At 40.1% G+C, this 21,983-nt stretch overlaps 3 protein-coding genes across 4 annotated transcripts; 1 reads left to right on the top strand and 2 right to left on the bottom strand.

Annotated features, from left to right (window-relative positions):
* Positions 1 to 61: 61 nt before the first annotated feature.
* poc5 (POC5 centriolar protein homolog (Chlamydomonas)) lies at positions 62 to 8,791 on the top strand. The gene is made up of 13 exons (XM_071482742.1): positions 62 to 172; positions 945 to 1,028; positions 1,663 to 1,816; positions 2,504 to 2,611; positions 2,792 to 2,991; positions 4,032 to 4,208; positions 4,402 to 4,506; positions 5,386 to 5,565; positions 6,057 to 6,240; positions 7,109 to 7,245; positions 7,512 to 7,610; positions 7,812 to 7,982; positions 8,110 to 8,791. Exons 2-13 carry the CDS (start codon positions 945 to 947, stop codon positions 8,242 to 8,244), a joined length of 1,734 nt encoding a protein of 577 aa, XP_071338843.1. The 5' UTR covers positions 62 to 172; the 3' UTR covers positions 8,245 to 8,791.
* On the bottom strand, positions 8,552 to 13,912 carry ankdd1b (ankyrin repeat and death domain containing 1B). 2 transcript variants are annotated; one of them, XM_071482745.1, is made up of 15 exons: positions 13,527 to 13,912; positions 13,041 to 13,141; positions 12,794 to 12,892; positions 12,587 to 12,685; positions 12,204 to 12,308; positions 11,998 to 12,099; positions 11,735 to 11,833; positions 11,130 to 11,228; positions 10,850 to 10,948; positions 10,558 to 10,653; positions 10,357 to 10,455; positions 10,035 to 10,130; positions 9,438 to 9,639; positions 9,041 to 9,172; positions 8,552 to 8,915 (listed from the first exon to the last, which is right to left on the bottom strand). In XM_071482745.1, the coding sequence occupies exons 1-15, from the start codon at positions 13,699 to 13,701 to the stop codon at positions 8,860 to 8,862; spliced, it is 1,659 nt and encodes a 552-aa protein (XP_071338846.1). In that variant the 5' UTR covers positions 13,702 to 13,912; the 3' UTR covers positions 8,552 to 8,859. The 2 variants fall into 2 exon arrangements, with proteins under 2 accessions (XP_071338846.1, XP_071338844.1); XM_071482743.1 differs by having other exon boundaries at positions 10,558 to 10,656.
* Positions 13,913 to 14,032: 120 nt separating this feature from the next.
* On the bottom strand, positions 14,033 to 21,478 carry polk (polymerase (DNA directed) kappa). The gene is made up of 14 exons (XM_071482737.1): positions 21,066 to 21,478; positions 20,597 to 20,716; positions 20,324 to 20,476; positions 19,645 to 19,776; positions 19,355 to 19,505; positions 18,968 to 19,171; positions 18,497 to 18,621; positions 18,103 to 18,269; positions 17,982 to 18,014; positions 17,775 to 17,871; positions 16,871 to 17,042; positions 15,686 to 16,717; positions 15,105 to 15,153; positions 14,033 to 14,942 (listed from the first exon to the last, which is right to left on the bottom strand). Exons 1-14 carry the CDS (start codon positions 21,192 to 21,194, stop codon positions 14,861 to 14,863), a joined length of 2,646 nt encoding a protein of 881 aa, XP_071338838.1. The 5' UTR covers positions 21,195 to 21,478; the 3' UTR covers positions 14,033 to 14,860.
* Positions 21,479 to 21,983: the final 505 nt, after the last annotated feature.

Consider the following 21,983-nt stretch of genomic DNA (forward strand, 5'->3'; position numbering starts at 1 on the left):
ACCCAATCAGAGGTGACTTAACAGGAGGCTTTAGGAAAACAAGCCAATCAGACAGTCTGTTGTTGAACACTCAATCGGTTTGAAACAGCAAAGCAAGCGTTTTCCAACTGACGAATAACTTGGGGAAACGGAGGAGAGTGGCAGCCTGTACAGACAGATATATACATAACAGGTAAAAACTTCCAAATGCAGCTGTCTTATAACTTAGTAGAGGCTAACAACTCGCTCCAAAGAGTTCTGTTTTTTCCCCGATTTGCAGCAGCTACACAGGAAACGTGTGTTTTTCTTTCTTTTTTTTTTTCTTTAAAGATTTAACGTTAGCTTTGACATAATTATCTAATTAACCTGTCCAATACTATAAGAAACCGTTAACTGCAGGAATAGTTACAATCCCGTGTATTATCATTGGGTTTTGTCCGCTGTTTAAACTTATAAAATATTATGCATAATTTCTTCCATTTCGCAGATAAAACAGACAGTTAGTCAGATATTTTGAAAAAAATGTACGACGTAGAAGTTAAGCTTCCGACGCTAATTAGCCACCGGTTCTCTGTATTCTGCACCTCACTGTTGTGAGGGTCTTTCACATTGTAGTTAAAGCCTTAACGCAGTTGGAAACCCACCTTTTATTTTATTTATGAAAGTTTTCCTATGGCTGTCAAATTTAAATAAAATGTCAGTGTTGTGTAAATGTAAAGTTGGTGTATTTTATACCATTACATGAACACACAAATATGTATTTTTGTATGCTTTCAATTTTCTTTTAATCTTTTTATCTTGTCCGTTTTTTTTATAGTTTAGTTTAGTTTACAGTATGAACGGTATATACAGTAGAAACTGTATATTGGACAACATATGACATTTGAGGCACTAAGGCCTTCAATTTTTAGCTGTTAGTTTTTCATTTTACTATCACCTTTCCAACTATGTATATTTTTGTCTAGATGTCCTCAGACGAAGAGGAGCTAACCACCCCTGTTCTGCCCAAGGACTCAGATCAAGGCAGCTCTGTGTCCTCTGAGCTTCAGGTGATTTGAAAAAAACAAACACAAACAACACACACACACACTCACAATGTATGTGCTACGTTTGCGCCAGTCATATCACTCACATCTGGGTATGCAGCCACTTAGGGTGAGTAACACATGCAATCAGGCAAATCAAACAAGTTTTCAACATACACCCAGTTTCAATCAATAATCCAAACCACTTATTTAGAAGTAAAAACATAGCTAAACACACCTGAGCTATCTATTAGAATTGCCTGTTGCAATGTAAAAAAAACTCAACTAAATGCACGCAAGTGGATTCAAGTTGAAGCCAGAGGTTTCTCTGACAAATTGATAGTTTCAGCAGGTGGTTTGTATAGTAATTTAACATTCACTATGGTTTTCACTTCCTAGTAAGTGATTTAGATAACATTTTTAAACAGGGAACCTGTTAAAATATCTATATAGTTGCATGTGTCACTCACTAGACTCCACTGTAAGGGTGTATATAACATCTTTGCATGTCAAAATTAAAGATGATGATGGCTGAAATGTTATTATAACCAACAAAAACGATGACTACTCAAATAAGAAACTATGAAATGTTTTTTTTAAAAAAGCTGAATTTTTATATCATAGATATCTAAATTTGTTACTGTTTATGGATCAACAGGATGAATATGAGGAGCTCCTCCGCTATGCTGTGGTCACCCCTAAGCTTGACACACTCACCAGTGCTTACTTGCAACGGTTGAGCACCTCGCATCTGTCTACAGAGGCTCGGGGTTCCCAGAGAAGAGATGACACGAAATCACAGCGCCCAGCAGGTATCATGGGTTCCTCTTGTATGCAGGCAACATTCATACACACACATTTCACTAAGCCTTTCTGACAGAAACACAACTTGAGCCCTTCCAGACATTGCCCCCATCAAATGATCAGCTGTCAAAAAGGATTTGGCATCACAACATGAAAAAAATGCAGTGTCTGTTTATCAGCCTGATATTTTCTGCTTGTAAACCAGCCTAGTCAAGATGCATATGATATCAGTCTGTCAGATTGTAGCCCCTATCTCTTTCCCCTATGATGCCCACATCTTAAACAGTCTATCAGCCCACCCCCCACCCCAGCTCTAGCTCCAGCTCCAGCTGTAGCTCTCATTGGAGGTTTGGTGCTTTAACTGTCATGGAGTAGTGCACAGGGATGTAGAAAGCAGACGGGCTGATTGGTAATGATCTCCTGGCACTCTGCCCATACTGCTCTTTAGAGTGCAGGCTTTCTCTTCCCTCTGCAGTATTTAATTAAGATATTGACATAAGTGCATTCCTGGATGAGGACCATGCTTGTCTTATTCAGCATTCAGCATTCACCTTTTTCTGTTCTTAAACTGTCTTTCGTTTTCCAACATTTTACTTTACTCATTTATTCCATGTCAAATTGTAGCAACATATCCTTTTTATCTGTGTAGCATTGTACCTGACTCGCTGACTTCACTCCCTCATCTGTCCTCTCAGATGCTGCTACTGAAGCTAAAGATGGGAGGCATTATAACAGGAATGTGAGATCATCACAGGCCTCCCCCTTGATTGTTGAGCCCACCACACACTCAAGAGCCTCTCATGGTAAAATGAATTAAAATGACAAAGATGCAAAATGGTTACGTGTGATATGTAATTGTATATTATTTTCTTTTAATATCAAATACGTTTGAAAATACCAAGACCATCAAGTTTCAGTGCTGCTTCATTTTCTAGTGATATTCTATCTGCGTGTGGTTCTGGTTTTTTTTTTTTGCCTTCCAGCTCAGGAGATGGCAGGTCGATCATCTGGCAGGGCGTCAGCACTCTCAGACGCTCCCTCAGACAGGTTGCACACGATGTCTGAGAGGTCTAGGCCAAACAGCCCAGACCCCCTCGAGTCCGCTGTGACAGAGATGTTTATTTCAGAGAAGAACATAAGCAAGATGGAGAATATTCTGGACACGTGGAGCAACAATCTGAAGGTCTGCTTCCTTATAGAATAGAACTGTTCTTCTATAATCAATCAGTTTACTGGCTCTTTTTTGCTGTGTGGTTTATTTACAAAAACCTAAAATACCATGGTGGGAAAAAAACTGAAATTTTGTTGTTAAAAAAAAAAACCAAACATTTTACTCTGTTTATCTCTGTTTATCTCTGTTTATCGCTGCATGTTTCTGATTATATATAATTATAAAAATGCATAAATGTATGAGTGAATTAAATCAGCATAATAGGTTTATACTGACATTCCCCATACTCTTGTAATTAGAAAGTTAGAATGAGATGGATTCAATACAGGAAATACTACGGAGCATGTATGTGGACAGTGGTGAGGGAGTGGTCAAAAATTATAAAGGGAATGCAAAGTGTTTGAGTTTCTTTGAACTGGATGACAGCTCTACTCTTCACGGAACCAGTGACCTTTTAATTGTCTCCCGGAGGAGTGATTTTAGAGGAGGTGAGTGGCTTCATGTGGGAACACTTTCCTGCCCTTTACTCCAGATGTTGTACAGCTCATTCATGGATGGCAGATGACAACCAATCACCTGCTAAGCAGTGCTAATAAAAGAGTAGAGTTTGATCTGGGAAAAGGCATTAGAGGACCATGAACTGTAGTAGAGGATGTTGAGACGCTTTTAGAATTGGTTGAGGACAAAAATCTGTTGTTTTACCCTCCATATAAGACAAAGATGTTTACATTTGTGGGTGTTGGGCATGTTGGACCCTATAGAGATTTAGCTGAGATCACAATTTAACTATTTACCTCGAAGACCATATTTATGCTATACTTCTGCATTAAGGTGGTGTGGAGTCTACATGTGGAAGCCTGTTCTAGATCTTTGAATTCATCAGAGGTGTGCTTCCTCAAAAAATGTAAATGCCCAGTAAAATGTTTCCAGACATGAATCCAATAAGACAAGACCAGAGATTAAATATGCCAGGTTCATAGTTTGCTCTTACTGTACATTTGTCCATGTTAATGGACACACCATCACAGTCCCACCCTCTATTCCCTTATTAGTCAAATGTGCTGATGGAGCTACGGAAGTGGAAACTGGCCTTTGTGGAGCAGCACAAGCTGGAGATGAAGAAGGAGAAGGAGAGGTATGCAGCCCAGACAGCAGGCCTGAAGTCAGAGCTAGAGAGTCTGAAGGCGCTGCTGCAGACCTATGAGACGTCCAACCATAGAAAAGATGAGGTGACTACGTGTCTTGCTTTTTTTTCCCCCTAGTACATAATGTGGGTGCTTGGAGTAATTTCGAAACTGAGATTTTATGTCCAGTAATTTCCATTGTTGTGAAGTTAGTACTTGGTGGGCTTGATCCATGTGTTCATGACTTTCTGTCTGCTTTTGGACTGACAAGCTTGTTGTGCGCTGTGTGCTCTCTCAGGTGATTGTGAACCTGAGCCAGGTGTTGGACAGACAAAAAGAAAAACTTGAAAAGATGAAGGCTTTCACCCACTGGAGACTTCAGCACACTGAGGCCAAAGAAGAGGTACACAGATGACATTGTGGTGTTTCCCACAGGTTTTAAAACTATTTGTGGTAATATTTACAGTAGGGGTGAGAGTCTTTGTGGGCGTTTGTATAGACTAGATTGTTTGTCTTTGGTTAGATTTAAAACTCTCGCACCTTGCATAACACACACTTGTCTGTCTTTTCTCCTCCTACACAAGAAGATGTACACAGATGCTTCCTAGTTTAGTCAACTGACTCAGACAAAAATCTACTGTCGTGCTGCTTGAACTTGATATGAAAGTAAAGAGCGGGATAAAATTTGTGTGTGTGTATGTGTGTGTGTGTGTGTGTGTGTGTGTGTGTGTGTGTGTGTGTGTGTGTGTTGGACAATAGCATCACACATCTCAACATCTTATAACCACCTTTGTCAGTTCACTTATTACTACAGGCTTTAATCTGTTTTTCAGTTTCAATCACATAGTATTATTTGTGCATATATTATGCATATTTTTTGAGAAATGGATGTAAGATTACAAGTAGTGAATGCATCTTAACATTTATAGATTACTACAGTTATATGGTTTATGCAAATGATCAGTCTCTGCATCAGTTACTGACCAACACATCACTATGCACTATCTCACTGCACACTGAACATGCATATACCACATGTTCACACCAAAATCCCTGTTTACAAAATTTACATCATGAAATTTAGTCAGTGCACTAATGAACAGATGATCTGTTCCCATTTTTCGAAGTTGCTTTTTATGCCATTTGTTTATTATCATATTTTTGTCTAAACCATGACACAGAAAGTGCACCACTACGAAATGTACTGCACCTGCACAAGAATGAATTATGGGTGTAATTATTTCCTCGTGAATATTTTCACGGTCTTGTGGTTCCCTGCCAGGCTCATGCTGCTCAGGTAGCGCGGCAGCACTACAATCTGCAGCTGAAGAAGAAGGTATGGTTAGGCTGGCACTCTCTGGTCCAGAAACACTGGAAGGTCAAGGTGGAGCGGGCTTGCCGTGCAAGGGCTGAAGAAGTCTGCGCACACCTGTCTACAGAGTATGAGGCCAAGCTGGCAGAGGTAACTAAAGGAGGTGAAGGACCTGCATATGAAACAGTGTGTCTATGGTGATGCTGTATTGCTGAATTCATACTTGACACTACCTCAGTCGATGTGTTTTACTATAAGGATCAAAGCACTCTGTGGTCATTGTTCATTTATAGCAGAGCTGAGTCCTGTGAACCAGACCCAAAGCACCACTAGTTACAATGACTATATTAGTATCTTACATAACGAAATGTATTTATTTTAAGGTTTAATCAGTGAATTGTTATAAATACATGCAATTTAATTGGCATCATTAAACTTGATTAGTAGTTTGCATTGAAATCACCATAGAGCAAAAAGAAAAAAGGGTTAATTATGGATAACAGTGTTACTGATAGTGTTACGGTTTATATTGCGGGTGTAACACAAAGCCCAAAGACTGAAAGCAAGAAAATGAGCTACACCAGGTGGTGTTTACAGAACTGTATAAGCTGTTAAATGACTGAGTCTCTCTGTCTCCGCAGCACTGTGAGGCTATAGAGAAGGCTCAGGCAGAGATTCAGAGACTACGACTAGAGCGAGAGCACTACGAGGAATCTATGAAGAAAGCTTTCATGAGGGGCGTGTGTGCTCTCAACATGGAGGCTCTAAGCATGTTTCACACTTCGGAGGGACGGCAGGAGCAAACTCCAGTTAATGATCAGCATGGTCTGTAACAGAAAGACCACACAAACCTATTTTTAGATAGTATCTATCTCTTTAAACAACTGGCACATTAAACGTTCTGCATCACAAGCACCATAACTACATAAAAAGGCCCCTGCTCTATACAGCAAACCATAAAGGTGTTGCTAACCATGCCTCTGTGCTGTATTGATTCAACAACTAGAAACTAACAGGCAAGAAAAAGACAGAAACACCATTTCTCCAATAGAGTGCAGCCTTGTGCTATTGACAGATGTGTAGATTTATGAATGAGTGGAGTGGATGCAGGTCTTTGTCCTTTTCTTGAAGTCATTCACTGACTCATCTAATGGGGTGATGAGTCAGAGCATAGGCTGGCTGAGGTGTACAAATTATAACTCTGATGTGACACTGAAAGATTGGCTGGATAGTTTTGAACAAGAGTTAATTTTTTTTTTTTTTTTGCCAACCAGACTAACACAAAACAAATTGATATGAAGAGATATTCAGTACACATACTTGATAGGAGTTATGCATCATTAATGATTAGTATTTTAACCTTTGTAATTTACCAAGGCAGGTAAGGTGTAGTTAGCTTTGGCTTTTGTTATGTATTCAGTTTAAAAATTGTACGATTAACATATCTTCAAACAAGCAAGTGACATTGCAACTCATACATAGTCACGTATAATATTTATTTTTATTCATTAGTATCGACAGCTAGAAAATGAAATTCATCAATGAAAAGGAAATATCAGATGGGTAGGCTTTTAATTCACAGGTGTTGGTCATCAAGAGTTGAGTCATCCAACATTCAGCTTCATTCAGAGTGGTTTTCTGTAGCTATTGTTCCAGAGACTGAGTCAGTTAATTATTTTTTTTCTTTCTATAGATCCTCTGCCTCCACAGCATGAGTCTGGCTCTGCTACAATGGCTCAACTTCAGCCATATCCCATCTCTTCCACACGGTTCAGCCCAGTCCACTTTGACCACCCAGACCCTCCCTCCCACAGTGAAGCAGAGGATGTGGTGAGGCACTGACAGTTTGCCATAGTTCAGTTTGTTGTCAAATATCTCATTGGATCAGTCAGATCCAATCTATTTTTCATATAAACGGTGCCTGAATTTGAATTTTGAATATGCTTTTGTATTTGCATAATTTTCTTGTTCCTTTATTTATATTACCTTCTATTAAAAATTACCTACTATAAATTTTGGCTCTACATTCAAGCCACTGAAAATAAGTAAATATACAGTAATGTTAAATTTGCTTTTTTACTTACTCTTTTCCTCAGGTGGGCTCTGGTGCCTCCGTGTCCAGGGCAGAAGTGCTCCCTACCACAGTGGTGCACAGCTCCCTCCCACTTGGCAGCATTGCAAGTTCCAACAAACAGGTTAGCATTAGACATGTAGAAATGCTCTGATACAAGGGCCTCTGTCCACTTTCATAACAGCTATGTGTAACTTTGACAGTAATTATATCATCAGATAAATGCTTATGAGTGTGGTGACCAACAATAGAGAATGAATCAAGTTTAGCAAGAAAAAAAAGTCTCAGCTACGTCACATTTAATCATGAGTGTAAATTGTTTCAGGTCAGTGGTCGTGCTGTCACAGCCAGTCAACAAAAACCCTCAAAGACTGTAACAGCTCGTGTCACTGCACGACCTGATGTTGGTAAGGCTGCGCGCAGCAACCTCCAGGTGTTGGGTGTGGCTCCACCCATGAGCTCTGTGATAGTTGAACGCCATCATCCTGTTACACAGGTATGGGACAGTGTGCATCAGCATTAAGAATCGCTGTCTATGTTTTATTGTGTGTGTACCTTTAGTCATGTGAAGCTGAAAAAGAACATGAACATTATCTTTTGTTTTTTTTTTTTCATTCTTTCAGCTCACCATTGGTCAGGCCACGGCTGCTAAATTTCCTCGTTCCTCCCAACAAAGCCACAGCTCCGCCGGAGGCAAAGGCTCCTCCAGAACACACACCAGCACGTGCCATGTACACTCCATCAAAGTAGTTGACTGACCACACACACATATCTCTCAGAAAATGTTGCTCACCTAGTCTAGATTTAAGATTTAATACATCCTATGCAATAATCCTAAAATAGTTACCTCGGCTTTAGTTTCAAATCCATTTTATTTTGATATCTAGGAATGAATTTGCCCTAGCTCTCTGCATTTGAATTGTCATTTTTCAACTTCCTTTCATGAATGTGAAATATACAGTTTCCTGAGCAATAGGATTTTTCTCAGGATAGTAGGCACAGGTGTTAAGAACCGCACATGTAAATGTTTTTAATTATTATTATTATTTAATTATTACCAACTGGATAGTTAAGAATTGCAAAATGGACATTTATTTCTTTGAAAAAATGACTTTAAATTATGCACAAGTGAGGTTGTACTGTAAAGTTTAAAACCACATATTTTAAATATTTGTGCTAGCGATGATTTCTACTGAGACTGACCGTCCAACACCACGGGTTGTTTACTTTACTAAACCAAAGCCATATGTTAATGATCTGATGCACAATTTTGTTTTCATAATAAATTATTTTACTTTCTGTACAGATCAGTAGTTGAAAATGATGTAAACATGGAGTTGATTTTGTCACTCCGGATGTTGCAGTGTTTATCTTCACGAAATGCTGCAGCTCTTGTTGCTGACACTCTCCACCTCCATCCGAATCTTATCTGTAAGACAAATTAACATTTCTCTAATAAAATTTTGGCAAACATCCCCAGATGGCACAGCTAAACATTGATATAATCTTCAGTATAATTATTTTGACAGAAAACTAAAAGTTTACTGAATGTACCTGCAGCTTTCCTGTTCCCTGTGAGGATGAGGCCCTGGTAGAGTTCTTTCGCAGGGCTCTTCTGAGCCAATTCCTCCCCGTGGAGCCAGATCAGCAGCATCCTGTTCCCATGCTCTTGGTAGCTGTGCTGACCTGTGGACAAACACACATCACTGTACAGTCAGGAAAACATTTCACCAAGTAAAAAAAAAAAAGATTGTCTCTGTGCATAGGAAGAAAAAACAAAAAGATAAATAAAATTAGCCAAGAATATTAATTTTGTAGCCAAGTTTTCCTTGTAAATTCATCAGGGATTTGAATCTCTAACATTTGGCTACAAGAGGCTTATGCTATAGTATTTCAGAGAAGTGCCAAAAGCACAGTCAAAAGCCTGTGTGGTCAGTGTGAGGTGTGGCACCTGTCCACTGCTCCTCGATGGCAGACACTTGCTCCTTAGTGAAATCCCAGTGTTCTGCCAGTCTTTTCCAGCCTCCTGGTTTCAGGAGCTTGTATGCCAGGTGCCAGGCCATCGAACGGAGCTGCCTGGTCTCATAGCGGTGGTCGAGTTTAAACGTTAGCGGATACTCGCTGTGAACACTCTCATTAAGCTCAGGGTTGGCCTGAAAGGGCAATTAAATCATGTCAGGAGATTGATAAAGGCCACTAGCCGCAGAGAGCACAGGGGCATGGGAAAGGATTATTGGAAAGACACTCACACACATGATTAGCAATATGAATGCCACAGTTAAACATTTTGAAAATCATGAAGGGAAGGGAATCTGGCGTATCCTTAATTAAATTGGTAGTAAATTGGCTGTCAAATATTTCTAGTTGTGAGTCTTTTTTTTTTTTCCATGGATACCTTAATAGTATTAGAGGAGACTCAGCTGATGTAGAATGTGACATTAGGAAATGAATCATCTGTGATGAATGTAATTATTGATTTCAAGGCTTCAAGAATGGATTATGCCATGTGAAAAGAGTAAAAGTTACAAGCATCATTTCACTCTCTCACCTTCCTCCAGGCGTAGTACCTCTCTGCTTTGATGATCATGTCCACAATAATGACCTCGTCTGCTCTAGCCGCTGTACCCAGAGCTGTCTTACCCTGCTACTCCAACATTGAACATGTACAAAAAAAGTACATAACTATAATTAGAACTATAATGTATCAGATTTCGATTTTTTTGTCCTACAGTTTCAGTGTAGCATGCTGCTGTTATGCCTTAAATTAGTCATATATAGTGCAAAGATACAGTATAGATACAAGAGCAAAGTTTGAGCTTACACGGCATCGACACAACATTAGCTCTAGAAATTTTTGTTAGAGTTCTTACCCTATCCCGGAGCGTCAGATCCAGTCCGGCTTTAAGAAGCATCTCCACAACTTCTATTCTGGCCAGCTCTGCTGCAAGATGCATGGCAGTCTGGGACCTCTAGAAGTTCATAGCACAGGAAAGCACAATGCAGCATGTAGTCACAACTTTAATCTTTATACATGTTGACCTTATTTTACTGTGTTAGTTGGGTGGCTGTACCTTGTCGGTTACATTAATGTTGCAGCCAGCATCCAATAGAGAATGGATGACAGGGAGGTGACTGTTCTTCACTGCCAGGTGGAGAGGAGCCTCTAACTGCTGAGAGCAAAAATATCCTGTTACGCAGCATGACCCCAAAAAAGTGAACTGTTAATTTAGGAGAAAGTATGTAAAATTACAGTGAGATGCATCCAGGCAGCACATCAGCAACGTAACTTAAGTGAACGTGATCTACGTTGCCAGAAAACTTTACTGAAGGGGTGTACCACTGCCACCTAGCTCGTGTGCTTACCTGATTCTGAAAGTCAGTACAGGCTTTGTACTCTAAGAGGATTTGGACAAGAGACGTGTCTCCTCTTTCTGAAACTGGATGGAGAGCGCTGCATTTGGCCTAAAAGAGAGAGAATTCAGTTGTATAAGCCTATGTTTAAGAGAAAAATAATTTCATTTACCACATATTATGATGCTGCTTTAAGGATTAACACCTCTGATACATGTTATGCAACAAGCATCATTAACAGCAGGACACTAGCAAGGATTTAATTATGAGTCAGCATAGCGCCGTATTGTACCATTGTGAGGATGTTGGGGTCACAGCCAGCTTCCAGCAGGGCCAGAACACATTCTTCCCGACCGTTGTCTGCAGCCTGGTACAGAGCTGTCTCCCCATCCTGCAACACAGATCTATCAGTAAAATATAGTAGTGGCCTGAATAACAACAACAGGAGCAGACAATTCTTCTCAGATAGACCTCATTTTAAAAAGACTTAGTATGCTCACAAAATATAATGGTTTCAGACCCATAACTAACTAGAATTCAGAAAAAAGGCTTCAGTAAATTAAAAGCCAATACATTATTTTTATTGGTCTATGCTAACATTTAACATTTAAGTATTAAATATCAGGTGACAGTATAATAATAATAATGACTGTTGTTGTAACATAGATCATATCCATTATGAAATACCTTTCCTAGTCAGCAGAATCTCTGGTCAGAAGCACTACCAGTTCAAGCCAGAACCCAGTGTACCATGTTATATAATAGTAACCAGTACATGTTTGACACATCTTAATTAATCCAAAGTGGAGCCTCCATCCAGCAGTGAATTAGCCACTGAGCACACACTGTCACAAACCAAACTGTGATATAGAGAGGATGTTTTCACTGATTGTCTACCGTATTGACTTCATCCCGAGTATCAAAGCTCTGCAGCAGCAGTTGGACGGCGTCCAAGTGGCCGTTCCTGGCAGCTAAGTGCAGGGGCGTGTCACCTCTCTGACAGAAGGGAGGGAGGGAAACAACTGGCATCAAAGAGTGTTTGACTTTGAGCTTGCTTGCAGGTGTGACACAGAGATGTGCACTCAGGCACATGTGAGCATAAACAGCCATGTAATGTCAATAGGTGCACTAGAAACACACAAACAAGTCCAAATACACACCTGGTTGGGCTTCATGGTGGCCATTTTGTATGGCTCCATCAGCATCTCTAACATTTCCACACAGCCGTGCTTTGCCGCCAGTGTAAATGCACGTTGCCCTGACTGAAGTATAAGAATCAAGGTTCAAACAACCACATTTGCGGCATCTAATTTGGTTGTTCTGAATTATGCAGTCACTTTATGAAAAACAAGTGTCTAGTTGATACCTGGTCATCTTTGTCTAATTCTTTCATCTGTAGGTCATTAATAATATACTCGACAATGTCAGTGTGGTTGTTGATGGCAGCACAGTGCATAATGTTCAGTCCTTCCTGAGGTAGAAAAAAAAAAGTTATGATTTCAAAAACATTTTCTGTTGAATCGAGCAGTGTAAATTTAACTTGAACTGCACAAAACGAAACAAGTGCATCTGGCCTGAGGTTTGAAACAAGATAAGCATGCAAATGTTAGATACAAAATCCAGGATAACCCAGGGTAATGAAAATTAATCAACAAGTGCCGGAGGAGGAGCTAATTTTTGTTTAAGACAAATATTTTTTTCTCTGCCAGTGAATGAGAAACAGCAGAACAAAGCTCCCTGCTTCTTTACCTCGTTCTCAACCTTGTGTTCAGCTCCAGCCTGCACTAATAATTTCAGGATCTCCAAACTGCCAAACCAGGCAGCCAAATGAATGGGTGCCACGCCATACTGTCAGACACAGAACACAAAATGGAAAGTCGTGATTACTTGAAAATGTTGCGTAAGCTATTGTCTGTGGCTCAAGTCTTCAGATGTAGGCATCTGAAACCTTCTCACCTTGTCCTTTTGGTCCACCTTGACCCTGCGCTGGAGGAGAAGCTGAACAGCTTCCTTGTTCTTGCCAGCTACTGCATAGTGAAGGGCAGTCCTATTATGCTGAGGCAAACAACTCAATCAGTATATTATCCATTTAACAAAGGTTTCTCCAAAACCCCAGTGACGATTAGCCTTTGAGTGCGTGTGATGTTACTCAGTACAGTGCGATGTAATGAGATGCAGGGAGAGATTGTGTTTTTTGACCCACCACATTCTTTGCATTTGGGTTCAACCCTTTTCCAAGAGTCCTCATGGTCTCCACATCATTCCTCTTTGCTGCTTCCATAAACTGCTTCTCTGCATCAAGCACTATGCAGCACAACAGGCAGGAAAGTTTTACATATGACAATTTACACATATACTATATTCTTTAATATACTGTACATGATAGGATGTACTCAGTTTAATAGACAGCTGATGTGTGAGGCATTTTCAGTGGCATTTGGGTCAACAGGAACATACTTTAACTTGAGTGTGTCTCTCTCTTATATCAGCCTTGTGCAAATATTGCGTTTCTTCTGTCATGCTATTGGCAATACAGTCATTCCACCACCACTAATAACTAACGATTAACACCGGCATTTGCAGAAAAACTCAAGGGTTCAATTCTGAGGAGAATATTTTGCTCCATGATCTTCCAGCCAGTCGTATTTATTTTCCACTTTTTCTCATTTTGTTGTCCTTGTGTACTCACACATCTCTTTGTTGTCAAAGCTGTTGTCTGTCTCTTTGTCCGAGTGCTTGTTGGTTATGAAGTCAGCAAAGCCCTTCACAGTGTCCTCCGTTATCCATGTCCGAGGGTCCAGATTCTCCTTCTTAGGATAATGCTTCTTGATCATCACCCTCAAAGCCGAAGCTCTTTTCTCCATTGTGAAGCTCTTTAAAGTATCTCTTTGTGAGGTGGGCTTGGTTTAATGTATGCACTGAATGCAAACCAAACCAACTACTCAGTTTTTATGGAGCTCCTCTCCTCAGACACCCAACAGCAAAACTTGAAATGGAAATGTACTCCTACTATTTTCCTAATTGCTGGAGGGCTGATCCATGTTTACTTAGCTCACACCCTTGAGAGACTGCTGATAGAAAGAGAGTATACTTAACATGACACACTGCGACCTGTGTTCCATGACTGGTATGTGGCATGAGTATGGCTTCATTTCAATCACGCATTGAGGGACATGAAGATGTTATACCAAGCGCTTTTTCAAACTGTAATTTCTATGAACACAGTGCAATATTTACGAAAGATTAACATAATGCTCTAACAGTAGTTTAACTTGTTTGTCCAGGGAGGTTTGACTTGTTACACACGCTTTTTTTCAGCAATGTTTTACATTCAAACAACCTTATGCAATACAGTTTTCTGCTGCCGGCCACCGTGCGGCTCCACATGGAGAAGTATTTTTTTGGTTAAATTAAATCAGAGTAACACAGAATGGACGATATATTATTTGTAAAATAATAAAATAGTAGTTTATTGCAACTTTGATTTGTTGATAGAAGGATTCTCTTATCTTCATTATTAAACATACATTTTATCACTGAAAGACACAATAAATACACACAGAAATTACTAAGAAATATATGCATTAAATAACTTGAAGATAAATTAGAAATAACAGTGGAAGCTAGAATTTAATAAATATCCCAATGCTCCATTTATCATACATTATAATAAAAACATTAGGCTTATCTTCAGTGTGTAACAGAAAATAGGCAATTTACATGAAACTGGCACTGACAGACAACAAGGTCATTATATATCTCTATTAATCTGCCAAAATTAAAATAAAGATATTAAAAACATGTAAGGCATATCAGTGCAAATGCTTACTTTCTTATATCAGCAATCTTAATTACAGGTACAGCTTTGTGAGGAGAAAAAATCAATATGGCTTTGAATGCAATGATTGTGAAGACAGTTTGAGTTCATGGAGAGTCCATAGCATGACTAAAACCTGCTCAGTGAAACCAAGAGACTGGGGACGACTTTCCCAGGTCCTCCAGGTGAAGATGTGTGCATGAACGTCACCTGAAGAACCTGTCGATGGTGTTGCGAGGATCGAAGCCTTTAGCTCTTTTCGAAGGAGGAGAGGAAGGCGTGTCCTTTCTAAAAGTTGTCAAATAAACACAAACAAAAAAAAAACTGTCAGTTAAAACATTCCTTGTTGACTTAATTGTAGAAACATACTACTTTACCCACAGCACATGCTATATGCAGAGACTGCATCATCATTTTTTGCAGCAACAATGTGCGATCAAACAGTCTCACCTTTTGCTTTTGCCTTTACTTGTTTGCCTTGGCAGGAGATGGCCTTTATCTGTGAACAATAACAAATAGATAGAAAAAAAACTTAATTTTTTTTTATCTCTTCTCTGACAAAAAAAATGACATCCACTGAGGAGGTACACAATTGCAGCACCTCTCCTGGGATATAAAGAGTGCAATCTCTGAGGCAGGATTGTTTAAGAGGAAACCAGGGTGCAGTTCATTGTAGGAAATGAATAGGTGAGAAAGTGATTTAGCCATTTCCAAGACCAGGGCAAAGAGAGCTCCATGGGGTGAAATGGGATGTCTTTTCTCTGTAGGAATTGATACAGACTTCTCACACAATGTCAGTGTCAGTAAATAACAAGGTCATAGGTCGCAGACAGATGTCTCCCGAGCAGACATTTCTTCTGTTAACTCCAAAGATGTCGTCTAACCCACAGCTTTTAGAAGTTACTAACAGGACTGTATCTGTCGACCTCAAAGTACACCAAAAACAAAACGCAGAACTAATGATGCAACACAATGAAAAAAGAGCACAGAATGTGTTAAGTGAGGAAGTGTCATTTAATATACACACTCACCTATGGCCTTGCTATTTGTAACTGAAGGTGGATTTATGCGAGATGATGTCTGTCCCCCCAGCTCATGTAGGACCTCTTGGTTCAGGCAGAGGTCAACGTGGTGGTTGAAGACAGTGAGGTCATCAGTGTCCTGGGTCAGCTGACACACTGGACAGACAAGGACAGCGCCTTTTTCATTACATGACTGAGGCTGCTGTGAGGTCGCGGTTTCGTTGTCACCAGTGATCAACAAAACTGTTTGAGGAGAATCGTTTTTCAAGCTGTGTTTGGGATGAGGATTGACTTTGTTCAACTCCAACTCTTCACTGTTCTTTGCCATCTCCTCTTCAACCTCACACTCCTCTCTCCACGTTTCCACCATGTTACAATCTTCATGATCATTCTCTAAGTCCAAATCTGAGTCCGAGTCAGGATCTGTGCTTTGATTTGGCTTTCTTGAAGATTCACCAAGACACCGGTCTATGTGTCTGTTGAAGACGTTCAAATCAGTTGTCTCCACCTGCCTGAAACACACCGGACAGGTGAGGCTCTCTGACACTGTGCCACCACAGCCTGATGTGGATGCATGGGCCTCAACAAAGTTGTTCTCCGAGAGATTTGAGGCTGTACCCTTTTGCACGTCTGTTACTGGCTCTAAACTCTTTTCAGCATGACAGCCTATGGAAGTAATCACAGGAACATTCTCCCCTTCCTCTTGTGTGCTTGAACTCGCTGCATGGAGCTGCAATCTTTTGGCGTGGGCCCTTTGGAAGAAAGATTGTTGGGGTTCCTCACCACTCTGACCCCCCTTTAACTCCCTCTGCTTGCTCCGCCAGGGAACTTCCTCCTGTTTCTGGCACTTCTGAATAGTGGGAAGACAAGTAAGAGTCCATGGTTGGATGGAGTGATTGGAGGCATTCTCTCTTTCAAGGTTTTGATGCATCCCTTGGATGGGGCCAGTGCAGTCTGTCTTTCCTGGCTGAAGAAAGCCAATGATGCTCCTTTGCAGGGGCTTTTTATCATCCGAACTGACAAAAGCAGAAATTCGAACACCTACGAGCACAAAAACAAATTATCTGGAGAAAAGTGCAAAATGAATGCCAACTGTGTTATTATTTCCACATGCAGCGTGTCACAGATCATTTAGATTTATTTCAAGCTAGTTATATTAATTGATATGTCAGTTATATTGCTCGATCTAATTACCCATGAGTCTCAGTCTGAGTGGCTGGGGGCTTTCATTTTCTATTTCCGTTTTCAGTAGGTCCTTAGCAACAGCAAAAATCTCATCCACTGTAGCAACAGCACACAGCAGCGTCAGTGCCCGGGTTTTCACCTCAAAGTTCACGTTCTTAAGCTTCAGCGTTACCGTTTTACCCTTCATGAAAACGAAGAAAATACACAGTTGAATTTGTGTTAAGTAAAACAGTTCACAACCTCTTAATTACTGACATAATCAATGGTACTTTATGGAAGGGACATAAATAGAAGAGATGTAAACCTGTATAATCTGTCATATCACTGACTGATTTGTCAGAATGCATTTCCTAACACGCCACGAAGCGCCTTTATAGTAATGTGATCATCTCCCAGGCAGACATTTCCTAGGCTGATAGTAGCCCCTGCTGTCTCCTTAATGGCCTTCCATTTCCTCCTGCTATCAAGGCCACATCGGGACCCAGGCAGGGGGGTGATGGTCGTGCTTTTGCAATCGATTCGAAAAGGAATGAACAGGTTGAGGTAATTGTACGAGATTTGGTTTAGAGTCATTGTGATTCTAGGGTGGACTAGATGGTATTTCTTTTTTCATTTTCTTACCATAGACTCCAAGTCCATTTTTTTTTCGTCCATTTCTTTTCAAATATTCCCTGTGCTTGTTTGCTTTTGTCATTTTTCTGAGACAGTCTTTAAGACCTCTAAGGCAAGATCCAGCTGAGCAGAGTCTGCCTCAGCTATAAAATAAAACCACATGCATGGCTGATGTAACCAGGACAGTGTCTTACATCAAATGTTGTATTGTATAAGCCAAAAATGTTCTCATTCTAACCCACTTGTGCAAAATATAAATGCCCTTGCACTGCATAAAGCAACCCACTCTGACATTCAGTACCTTCAGATCTTCTTTCTTCATATCTTCTGCTAAATCTTCACAGAGCTCCCTGCATAAAGAAAACTGTTCCTCAGCTTTACTCAGTTCTTTAAATGTCCTGGGAAAATAAAATATCGCAAATGGAAATGAGTCAGAGTGACAAGGATGAATGCAAAAAGAACTGATTCAATTATATCATTGTCTATTTATGCTGTATTAAAAACCAACCTTTCTGTGCTCATGCTTTTTCTGTCTTCCTGCCTGCATGAAAGCAAAGAAAGTGAGTAGTGTCTCTTTCTTTCTTTTTTTTTCCAAATCAACTATGGTTTACTAAACAAACTGACATTACCTCGGTATATATGTGGGGCCCAGACCCAGGGAAACCTGCATGAAATGATGCCAGGCTGTCTCCGAGAACAACAATGACAGCAGTGCCATCTGCTGGCCAAGGTGAGAACAGCTACTGATGCCCAGAGCATTTAGCATCTTCTCACTCACCTTCCCTATGCCAGAAACCTGGAGGGATACACAAGAACCTTTTTACTGTTTTTAAATATTTATATAGATTTGCCTGTAACCATCTTTTCCCCGTCTGCAGCACATCATTTGTCACTTCACACCACACCTACCAGCCTTTAAGAAAACACAAACTCATGATTACATTATAAAATCTTTCCACAATTATTCAACAGCAACGCCAAAAGGCTGTGTTTATGTTTTAGTTTGAGCAATGTGTACTGTACTTTGCGAACTGGAAGAACCTGGACAAAGTCCATAACTGCCTCTCTGGTGGAGGGGAGTCTGTACTGGCCGTTGGGCTTGTTCTTATCACTGCACACCTTCGCAAGCATCATGTTTGGAGCAATTCCTAGGAGAGTGAATAATAGTGTAATTGAAAGGTAAATCTAATAACTAGATATACATAGGCAGACTTTTATTGTTACTGTTGAGCAGTTTTGTTATTGTAAAGAATGAATTACAGTGAATAAAGTAGAGTTGCCTATACTATATTTACATTTAGCTTTTATTCAGAGAGTACAGAAGTGCTGAAGGAGAGGGAAGAAAACCTAAGTTGAGTATATGTATATTATAATTCTCCTGTGGAATCAAATGAAAAAGCAAAATGCTAAACAATAGCATGAAGGCGATGCATACAAAAGTGATCATCATTACATAATTATTTATCGGTCACACCAGAGTGGTTTTCCCCTCACCTGCACTGGCAGTAAGCATGGTCTTCTGCTCAATGCGGAAGCGCATCTCTCTCACAGCCTCCTCAACAGACGTCCCAAACACCTCGAAAGCACCACCATGGCGCGGCAAGCAGGGCAAGGAGCTCGGGCTGTCCTCAAACAGGACAGGAGAGAGGTCTTTCACCTCTGGCAGCGCCTCCTGAAGAAGCTCAGTCTGCTCTTCACCTTTACAGAAAATACATGATTTCACACAATGATCGATTACTGGTGTATGAAACATTTTCTGTCATGTTGTCATGTCCGCAGTAAAAATGGCAAAAGCTGCAGTTTCCAAAAAAAAAAAAAAAACACGATCCACCACATAAGCACTCTATATTTCCATATAATTTCCATATAATCAAGTCGTGCCTGTAGCAGTGATGCTGGCGCGGTAGTAATGTGTGCGAGAGGACTCCGGCCAGCTCTGCCTGTGGTCCAGGTGGTCTGTAAAATCCAGATAGGCTTCATCCAGACTCATTGGCTGGAAGTGAGGGTCATAGTCTGCAAAAATCTCCCGGATCTAACAGAGAGATACAAATTCATGACCACCTGTTAGTTAAAGCAAGAAGCCACATAAGGGCTGCATAGCATCTGCTGTCTGTCTGAATTTATCTCTTTGTGTGTGTCTCTATGTGTGTTTGTTTTGGCATCGCACTTACTTCATCACTCACAGCTCTGTATTTATCAAAGTTAGGTGGAACGATGACTAAGTTGGGGCAGAGTTTCTTCCCAATGAAGCCAGGCATTGCGGCTCGGACCCCGTACTTCCTGGCATGGTAGTTAGATGTTGACTGAAAAAGAAAGGGTGAGATCTAAATAAAACGTAAGAGAAGCAATCTGGATTTCAGATACAAAACTCTTATCTGAATACTAAACTTGTTTTGAAGCCATTCATATAATGTTGGCACTGGTTTTTAAATATCCATAATCTCTCATTTTTACAGTAATGTATTGTGAAATTGATTTATAATATCAAGGATTTAGTAATAAATGAATGTATATGAAGACTTAGTCCTACTTATTATTTGAGAAACTGTGGTATTGCTGCATTATACTGTGAGAATCATGGTTAGGAGATTTATAATGATGTGATAAATATTCCAAACATAACGATACATTTTTTGCAAAGCTGTGACTAAAGGGTTTGTGATGGACTGCATTACAGAAAATTGTAATTTATGGCCAATAACTTAATGAAAATAGTTTTTTTCTAGTTCTATTACTATTTCCCTGTCCCACTTGCTTGTGTCACAAAGTGTTATGTGGCTATACTCTACACTGCATCTGTCATGTATAATATCTGATGCACCTAATCTCCCAGGTAATATATTCACCCACCAGCATGCTCATGGATCCTACAGCCATGGGCTTGTCCTTCAGTTCAGGACAGTCTCTCATCTCCACAGCAGCATAGAAAGCATCCATGTCCACATGTATAATCACACGGCTTAGATCGCGACTCCTCTCCAGTGTCAAAGCCATCTTGTCCACCTACACAGACAGATTTGGTCAAAGCACTAACGTGCCATGATGTTTGAAATGCAGCGTTTTCATCTGACAGTACATCATGTTTGTCTGCATATGTGTTTTTAAGTCCATAACATGTATTACCTGAGCTTGTGCTTTCTTTAACTGCTGCTCTGTGATCTGTGCCTTTTGTAGCATCATTTTCTCAATGCGCTGGTTCACCTGCTGCTCTCTCTTCAGCTCATTCTCATAAAACCTTGATCCCTGCAGGGGAAAGACAAGGACAATGAAGAGTTACAGAGAGAGATTCTGTAGCACAGATATAATGAAAAGCTACAGTAGCAGATCTATTTTTTTTTTAGGACTGCATGTCATTACACTGGGGATATGAGACTTTCACACAAGGCTGGACACAATCTGTAAAAGTGGACTTTGCATTTCATATTGTCCACCGCACACTAGAACCAGTGTTGCACTTTTCTACACATCCCTTTAAGATTCTAGCTGGTTACATAGGTGAGTCAATCACACCATGTATGAAGTATGTATGTATGATGAGTTACTGATACTTCACACAAAACTAAACAAGTGCCTTTGAGTTGTCTGAGTGTACCTTGGATGACTCCATGATGATCTTGTTAATCTTGTCCCTGTCAAGACCCTCCATACCAGCCTTGTTGTCATTGAGGGCCATTCTGGAGAGGAAGCCCTCTCCTTTAGTGGATGTGACCCCATTCTCCATGATGGTAAAACAACCGTTTGTTTTTGGCGGTATGGTCGAATCCACAACGACCTCAGCTTTCTTCTAAAGTCAGCCGATGAAGCTGTAAGATATCGTAGATACGTTTCCCATTATTTGAGCGCCTTCTCGAGCTAAATAAAATCAAATCAACAGTAATTCAGAAACTCATATTTTCACTCTGAGCCGGTAAAATTACTCTGATTCAAAGTCTCTCAGCTGTCTAATGTCTCTACTACCCCCTGTTTAGAAATCGATGACGAATTTAGCGGCACTTCCGTGTACACTCGTCATAGCCGGAAGGGGCGGGGTTTGCTTTGTTTACCTCTTTGAATAAATAAATTATTGAATATATCATTAATGTATTTTGTACGACTGAATGGGCATTTGAGATCACACTGCACCATTATTAGAAGTTTTACGAGTTCACTTTTGACACTTTTTCAAATAAGCTATAATATAAACTAATTACTAATATATAAATATGAATACATACATATAAAATGTCTCCAGATTATTTTAGATGTGTGCAGTCCCAGAAACCAATGTTTATTTGTAATAGGTTGTTTGAAAACAACGGTTACCACAGGTTTCTACAGATATTCATAATTATTGATGTAATTTTGCCCTCATGAACTTAGGGTTTCCTTTGAGACTTTATGACTTGAAAACAGTGGTCATTTCTTCTGACATGAAGCGTACCTCATGAACCCAAGAGTGAGGCATTATCAGTGTGTCTAAAGTTCACAGGACAAGCCAAGAAGGTGGTCCACTGAAAGATAACAGAGCATA

Source organism: Trachinotus anak, unplaced genomic scaffold (assembly GCF_046630095.1).
Source record: "Trachinotus anak isolate AG129_WGS33_773 ecotype Australia unplaced genomic scaffold, CSIRO_AGI_Tana_v1 ptg000008l, whole genome shotgun sequence".
Taxonomy (NCBI): domain Eukaryota; kingdom Metazoa; phylum Chordata; class Actinopteri; order Carangiformes; family Carangidae; genus Trachinotus; species Trachinotus anak.

What these genes read in the sequence shown, in the direction of transcription:
- ankdd1b (XM_071482743.1), bottom strand. Translation starts at nt 13,701, where the DNA reads ATGGAGAAAAGAGCTTCGGCTTTGAGGGTGATGATCAAGAAGCATTAT. An exon ending in ACCCCAACATCCTCACAATG is followed by an intron (nt 10,949 to 11,129) that starts GTACAATACGGC and finishes TCTCTCTTTTAG; the next exon opens with GCCAAATGCAGCGCTCTCCA. An exon ending in ATCTGACGCTCCGGGATAGG is followed by an intron (nt 10,131 to 10,356) that starts GTAAGAACTCTA and finishes ATGTTGGAGTAG; the next exon opens with CAGGGTAAGACAGCTCTGGG.
- polk (XM_071482737.1), bottom strand. Translation starts at nt 21,194, where the DNA reads ATGGAGAATGGGGTCACATCCACTAAAGGAGAGGGCTTCCTCTCCAGA. An exon ending in TAAAGAAAGCACAAGCTCAG is followed by an intron (nt 20,477 to 20,596) that starts GTAATACATGTT and finishes CTGTCTGTGTAG; the next exon opens with GTGGACAAGATGGCTTTGAC. An exon ending in CATGCTTACTGCCAGTGCAG is followed by an intron (nt 18,622 to 18,967) that starts GTGAGGGGAAAA and finishes TCACTCTCCTAG; the next exon opens with GAATTGCTCCAAACATGATG.
- poc5 (XM_071482742.1), top strand. Translation starts at nt 945, where the DNA reads ATGTCCTCAGACGAAGAGGAGCTAACCACCCCTGTTCTGCCCAAGGAC. An exon ending in ACACTCAAGAGCCTCTCATG is followed by an intron (nt 2,612 to 2,791) that starts GTAAAATGAATT and finishes TTTGCCTTCCAG; the next exon opens with CTCAGGAGATGGCAGGTCGA. An exon ending in TTGCAAGTTCCAACAAACAG is followed by an intron (nt 7,611 to 7,811) that starts GTTAGCATTAGA and finishes AAATTGTTTCAG; the next exon opens with GTCAGTGGTCGTGCTGTCAC.